The sequence below is a fragment of the Lindgomyces ingoldianus genome, assembly GCF_010093535.1.
Source record: "Lindgomyces ingoldianus strain ATCC 200398 unplaced genomic scaffold BDR25scaffold_17, whole genome shotgun sequence".
In the NCBI taxonomy this organism is placed as follows: Eukaryota; Fungi; Ascomycota; class Dothideomycetes; order Pleosporales; family Lindgomycetaceae; genus Lindgomyces; species Lindgomyces ingoldianus.
In genome coordinates this window covers 1229762-1237478 of record NW_022985178.1, presented here as the reverse complement: position 1 = coordinate 1237478, position 7717 = coordinate 1229762, and the positions used below count along the sequence as shown (strand labels likewise).

General features: G+C 39.4%; 1 protein-coding gene across 1 annotated transcript; it reads right to left on the bottom strand.

The window, feature by feature from the left end:
• Nucleotides 1-5175: 5175 nt before the first annotated feature.
• BDR25DRAFT_314715 (uncharacterized protein) lies at nt 5176-6431 on the bottom strand (the record flags this gene model as incomplete). Its single annotated transcript, XM_033691475.1, has 5 exons — nt 5176-5489; nt 5549-5616; nt 5672-5994; nt 6093-6191; nt 6237-6431. 5 exons carry the CDS (start codon nt 6429-6431, stop codon nt 5176-5178), a joined length of 999 nt encoding a protein of 332 aa, XP_033547385.1.
• Nucleotides 6432-7717: the final 1286 nt, after the last annotated feature.

Sequence of the window (7717 nt, the reverse complement as noted above, 5' to 3'; positions counted from 1 at the left end):
CTAATTAATTAGGCTTAAATAACTTTACCTTATATAATAATTAAAATGTCTTTATATTAAGTTCTATATAGCTTTAAACTATGTTAAAGCTAGGACTAGAAACATTCTATAGAACCTATTACAGCTATAGATAAGCTAAATTATAAGAATGCCTTAGCATTAGCAACCTACATGCATGTAGCCTAGAAGTTAGCTAAGACCTATATAAAAAAAGCCTAAGATTAGATGCAAACTGTAGTTAACTACTACTACTAGCTAGTTAACTAGAAGGTTAGCAACATAGTCTACCTAGACACTAAGAACCTAGCTATTTAAAGACCTAGCTAAAAACTATCTAAATAATAAAAAGGCCCTTTTAAGGTACTTAAATAAGTTAGAAACTTATACTACCTAAAGCTACTTTTAAAGTTAAAGATATATAATATCTTTGCACTAAACATACTTTATAAAGATTCTTAAGATCTGCTTCTAGAACAAGAACCTCTAAAACCCCCTAAAATTACTATTAATAAAGTAGAGAAGTAGGAAGTAAAGGAAATACTTACTAGTAAGCTCTACTAGAAAACACTTAAGTACTAGGTAAAATAAGTAAGACACAACTCTAATCTAGTCTAGTATAAGGCTTTAAATTTTATAGGTTCCCTTTATAAATTAAAAGCTTTTTATAATAAGCATCTAAATTAGCTAAGACCTCTAAGGGCTTTATAAAAGTAGATTAAGGCTTTAAAAGCTAGTATAAAAGGTATAAATTACTTAGCAAATAATAAAGTATAAAAGTAAGGAGTTAGATTATATTTTTACATAATATTATTACAACTCTATAGACATGTTGCTTAGAAGGTCTAATAGTAAGCTATTAGACACCTCTAGACTCTTCTTTTTCTCCTTCTTTACCCTTCTTTCTCTTTTTCTTCTCCTCCTCCCTCCCCTCTAGACCCTCTTTAAACCCTCTTTACTTTGTCCTTAACTGCCTAAGAGCGCTGCAATGTCTGCCTAAAGGTTAGACACTAGAGCCTTTAGAGCTAAAACTTAACAAAGCAGCTTAGTGTTTTAGTAGAATAAAGCTACTTAGACACTAGCTGTAAGAAGACTAGCTTTCTAACTCTTTATAACTTATGCTACCTACACTAAGTTCTAAGCAAACTTTAAAATAGCTTTAAAAGCCCCCTTTTTATTCTTTTTACTCTCTACATTTTAGGCTGCTGCCTATAGCTTAAGATAGCCTTAAAGGACTAGAAATTCCTCCTTATAATATAAAAGAACCTACGCGCGTGTTAGTAAACTATACCCTAGCTATATTAAACTATATTTATATAAAGTTGCATTTTTTATTATGTAAAGTGTAATACTTGCATTTTTTTAATTTAAAGGACTAAAAAGAGAACTTAACTTAAAGGCTATAGGCTAGAGCGTAAGCAGCCTAAAGGCAGATAACTTAAAAGGCCTCTAAAGAGGCTCTAAAAGGGGGGCAGAGCAGCATAGTAAATTTTTTAATACTATAATTAGTTAGTAGACTAAGCTATAAAATGTTAGGTGCATAATAATACTTATAAAGTAGAAATTTAAATAATAGCTAAAAAAGAAACTAACAACATTAACTAGACTATATAAGTAAGGTAAGTAAACACTTATTGCTATAAATAATAAATTTGCTATATTAACAATAACTACACTGCTAGTTACTACTAAACAAAAACATTATAATAAAAGCATTATATTAGTAACGTACCTAACGGGTTGGCCGGCCACACAGGTTGGCCGGCCACTTTTGCCAAGCCCCTACTAAACTCTACCTATCTACATAATGCCTTAACAACAACACTAGATTAAATCTTCTAAAGAATGTTAAATATAGCTTGCTCTTTAGGCTCTTAAATAAGACTTAAAACTCTCCTTGCAACGCGCTGCAGCTATCTATAATGTCTCTCACACAACACTAAGCAATTAACGCGCTAGACAGCCTTTACAAGCAGAATGCTGGCCTAAATTAAGGAATCTAACTAAGCTTAAAGAGGAGGTGGTTGTTAAGTACATACTTAAGCTTATTACGCGCGGATTTCCCCCTAGGCTCGCAGCTGTAGCTAATATAGCTAATTCCTTGCCCGCAGAGCGCAATCTAGGCTAGGTTAGCTTAAACTAGACTAGTATGTAGGTTAAGCACTGCCCTAAGTTTATAATAAAGTTTAATTGCAAGTATAATTATAAGAGAGCGCTCTGTAAGGATCTAGAGGTTATCTAGGGCTAGTTTTGCCTAGTAGCTAACATAAAAGCTAAGTACAGTATCTAGGATAAAGACAGGTATAACTTTAATAAGTTAGGCTTTATAATAGGCTAGATATTAACTAGAGCAGTTATTACAGCTTTAGAGAGATAAGGACAGCTAAAGGCAATACAGTAAGGTAATAGGAAGTGGACAATAGTTATCTAGGGCATTAACGCAATAAGGTGGGCTATAAGATTACAGAGCTTTAAGCAGCAAATAAGGCTGCTACGCAATGTAGATTACATAAAAGGAAGCAGATTTAGGCAGAAAAGACCTTAATAGTTAAGGATAGGGCTTATCTAACTGCTCTAAAGGAGTTTAGAGCGCGTAGTAATAGGAAGAAGCTAAAGACATAGGTGCGCGCTAAAGGAGGTAAGCTAAGTTAAAGGCGATGTAGGCAGTGTAATTAGACTAGGCATAACTTGCGTACGTGTAAGTAAGTAGCAGAAGTAGACTCTAAATAATATCTTGTGTTGTATTACTCTATACAGGGCTAAAGTGGGCTGTTTTGCGAGAGAATGGGGTGGTTTTGGTGGGGGCTTGGCAAAAGTGGCCGGCCAACCCGTGTGGCCGGCCAACCTGTTAGGTACGTTAGTTGTTTTACTTTTTTAAAAAAAGCATATAGGCGCTAAGCTAAAAACCTTATACATAACTAAATTACTTATATTATAAAAATAAAGTTCCTGCTATGCTTTAAAGCAGCTTATAATGCTATAATTACTTTTAGTAATATTTAAAAAAAGTTCTAAAGCACTAAATTAGTTCCTTTTAACCTATAATAGGTTATAATAGGCCTTAATGTAAAGTTGCGCACTTTATTACTACTACTACTTATATATAATAGGCTCTAGCAGTTGTAAACTCTAAGTAATACTCTAAAACTTAAGTTATAATTAATGTTTATAAAGATAAGAATTTAAAAGCATATAAATAGTTTACTAACTTCTATAGTTAAAGTGTTTAAGAATGTTTTAAAAAGGGCAGTAATAATTACGCATAAGCTAGTGTTAGTATAATAGAAAATTACTAAGCTTTAAGCAGCTAATAAAGCTGCTATGTAATGTAAATTACATAAAAGAAAGTAAATTAAAGTAAAAAAGACCTTAATAATTTAGAAAAGCCTACACTTAATAGCTTTAAAGAAGTTTAAAGCACACAGTAACAGGAAGAAAGTAAAGAAGCAGGTGCAAGCTAAAGTAGGTAAGCTATTCTAAAGGCGCTATAGATAGTGTAATTAGACTAGGCATAACACGCAAACATGTAAGCAAGAAGCAGAAGTAGTATCTAAATAATATTCTAGGCTGTACTGTACTATATAGTGCTAGAGCGGGTTGTTATAGGCTATAATAGAGTTTGTTAGGGTAGAGTCTTAGCAAAAGTAAGCAACTTAGGTGTGTAAGCAACTCGCCTATGAAGTACGTTAAGAGATAAAAAGTTTCTAAAATCTTATTTATAATAACTAAATAATTTAATATAAAAGTGTATAAAAACTATAACTTAAACTAAATTAAATACTTTTTAAAGTTAAGCATAGTTAAATAAATAATTAATATAATATTATTAATAAAGCTGTTACTAGTAAAAGTAAGTTTTTTAATATAATGTAATAGCGCAGGTAAGGCAATAGGTCTAAATGCAGTAGGAATCTACTTAGGGGCATATAGAAGTGCGTAGGGACTCTAAACCTAGGAATGCCATTGTTAGATATGCGCACCTACTGTCAAGACAGGAGGAACGCTTGACGAAAGCTGCTACATAGTACGAGCAATAAGCTCGAACAGTATGTTGCAGCATTTTGCAGCATGTTGCAGCATGTTGCAGCATTTTACAGCATGTTGCAGCAAATTGCAGAATGTTGCAGCATTTTGCAGCATTTTGCAGCATTTTGCAGCAATTTGCAGCAAATTGCAGCATGTTGCAAGCTGGTCGCGCATAGGGCAAGTGCGCGAGGGACTCGGATCGGCAAAACAAAAAGCCGAGCAACACGAGTAGAGCAGAAAAAGGATCGATAAATAAAACACGATCAATACAATCAATCAATCATCCCATACATCATATCCAAACCCATCATTCATCTCAGGAAGCCCAGAAACAGTGCTTCAATCTGACAGCCATTAACACCTATAGGCCTTGTATAAAAGGGTATTAGAAAACTACTAAGCTAGCTACAGGGGCAAGGTGCGACTAAATACATAAGGGAATAGGGGTAACTGCAGGGGACTGGGTCAAGTCATGGTCGGGGCCGATACGGGGACCCTTTGGATAGGATCCGAGCGACCCGAGACGGAACGATTCGTAGAATCGTTACAATAGTCAGCCTAGAGCTCTATCGAGCTCCTGAGACCTTACAATACACTTGTGCAGTCCACTTTGTTTGGATCTCAGTACCTTGTTGATTCGCTCACCATATGACCCCTTCTCAGCTTATGCAAGACCCCAGACCCTCCGTCACCGCTAGCAGGTCACCGGCAACGGACAGACTAAAGTGAGATATCATAACAAGAAGCATTATACATAGCTGCTAAATATGATGGCAAGCACTGTCTGTACTGCCGTACGGAGCTGGGGAAGCGAGGTAGAGTAGGTCGGCTCTATTTCATCTATACTAGGATGGAGAGAGAAGAAGGTGAAGTGTTTTCGCGAGAGAAAAGCTTGCTCAGCGCCAAGGCGCTAGCACGCTCGCTTTGCTCTTAGCGAGATCATGTGACTAGCAGCGGAGCTTGACATGCAGCAGCGTAACACTAAAGTAAAAGCAGTGTCTTAATTATCTAAAAAAGCTTATAGTAGTTGTTGTGCTAGAGTTGCTCTACTAGGTGTAGAGGAGCTATATAGAATTCATCCTTACCGAAGTCAACTAACCCCCTCCGTATCAGTTCAACTCTTCGTAGTCCTGTTACTGACACGGCACTACCTCACTTGAACGTATCGCGGCTTGTCTCTGCATCCTTAGCAATCACATACAGTCTTTCCTCATCGGGTTCTCGTGGTCCCCTTTCGTTTCGTATGGTTGTCATCTTTATTATATTGTTGTTGACCGAAGCCTGGTTCTGCGACCGTTTCCACTTTCGAGAACTTGAGCTTGCGTAGCCGCTGCTTTGTCCAACCATCTCATCATCCTCACCGGGAAACAGCCATTTGTAAAGTGGGCGATAGGTTGGGAATGACGCTGCAAAGATGCCCACACATAGCTCGAATGTTGAGGTGATGCCCGATGGTATGCTATCCCCTTTCCCATGACATTAGCATACATACCTCATGAGACACATGATGGTACCGAGGCCTTACATGTAGGATCTGGGGTGGATGCGACCTTGAGTACGAATAGAAGGCGAATGAGACACACGACGCAAGCGCTGTTTGAATATCAGCAAATATATTAACGAAATTCAGCTAGAACACTTGACTTACGAACCACCCATGATGAAAGACAAGCTGACGAGCCATTTCTTAGTTTTCCTGATCCTCAAACCCCACACCACTGGTAGAGGCATGATGAGAATGACAACATCTGTAGTGATGTTGACACATGCCATAGCTAAGGCAAATCTTCCAAAGTCGACGCAACCGCTAGAGGCCGCAGAATTCCACATCTTATGAATTGGAATGCATTGCAACACGCACACCAACAACGAGACGATGGTCATGAGGGCAAGGAACACTCCAAAATAAATGAGGGTAAGTTTGAACCACCGCTGCGGGAAGATTCGACCGTATAGATATAGAAGGGATACCTTGATGGTAAAAATATTTGTAAAGTAGAGTATCTCAGCAATCAAAAGTAACTCGAAAACTTAGTATATGGAACCTTATAGGAGCTGGGCAGTGTTACCGTTGCAAAAGCCTTGCCATCGGTAAGAAGGACAACGTGTCGCCCGGCACCATACTTTGTCGTCCACGCGAAACATATGGGTGTGCCAATGTACAAGAACTAATTAGAGTCAACAGGGCGCAAGTGAGAGTCTTTGGAACGCACCAAGCTCGCAAACATCCACCAATCATCGGGTCCCAAAGGGATGCCCGGGAGCTTCCTTGCAGTCACTCTCATGGCGACAAAAACTAAAGACAAGACGCCACATACAACACTACTGACGGTCATTGCTGTTCTTCGATCGTCGTCGAGGTGTTGTAGCATGCTCTGAACCTCTGATGGAGTGGGTGGTCTTGACATAATGGAGGACGGAGCTGAATGATAGATGTATGATGCTATTGGTTAGAAGTAAGCAACGAAAATGAAATCATGAGGCAGATCCCCCTTTCGTTTTTCTAGTTGTGTAGGTCGAGAGTTCTGATGGATTTGGAGTCATAAGTATGCCGCCGCAAGAGACAAATTAAAACCTCTGGCCTCCTGTAACATCGGTTCCCAAGGTTCACGTGAAAACTCCCCATATTTATCCTGCTGGATGCATTTGTACAACCGGAAGATGTTGGCAGACAATCTGAAGGACTGAACGGAGAAAGACACCTGGTATTGCAAGAGCAAGGTGTGTATTCTGGGGATGATCTCGAATCCTGCTTGTATTGAACCTTGTTCTTAAGAATACCATTGGTCTCCTCGCCATACCAGACTGACAGGTACAGAACAGGAGACGGGGAACAGCATGAATTGAATCATGGCGTGACATCCTATACGTAGACCCCTTGAACTGAGGAATCCTTATTGGAAGCTGAGTGCATACTGCTCTGCTATGATTGAGCAACATCCACGGACTTTTGAGATTCAATCTCCAAATACACGTCAACTCGGACATGTCCGGCAACTGTGCTGAAACACGAAGCAATCCATGGGCGTGCAACTTATCCCTGAGCGATCGAGGGAATAGCGACGCGTCCTTCGTCTCAACGCGGAGACGTGGGAACACGGTAACCCTTTTAACGTCTGAGCCGAATAAGTCGAAATTATTGGACGGCTAATTCCCTCGGAGTGATTCATGCACCGGTGTGGCACTTAATTATGAAGGCCTAACGACTGTCGCCGTGCTGGACGCCGCCGAGGTGCGGGACGGGGGCAGATAGGATAGCGGACCATCCCGTCGGGCAATCTGCCATACATGCAAGAGTAGACAAGGGTCACCAACACTCCTCGGTTCTCTTGTTCATGGTTTCAAATATAGTATTTCCTCTCTGCGAAGGCCGATTTAGCAATATCTCGTAATATTACAATGAGTTAGCATGACTGACTAGTTGAGAATGGACTTTTGTTAGCAAAGCGCACAGAAGGACCGTAGTAAGCACTTGTGAGGACAGAACTCCGTACCACTGCGCCAATGTAGCTAAAAGGTGCGAATAATCAACCAACAGTTGATCTGCGTACAGAATAGTATATATACCTGTCGCGCGTAAGGACCGTAGTACAAGCCGCTTCCGGCCTTACGGTGCATTATCCTTTGTAATGACTAGCTGCTTTACATTCCTTTGCAAGGACTAGCGGCCTTCCAGCACTACCAGTCGAGGCGA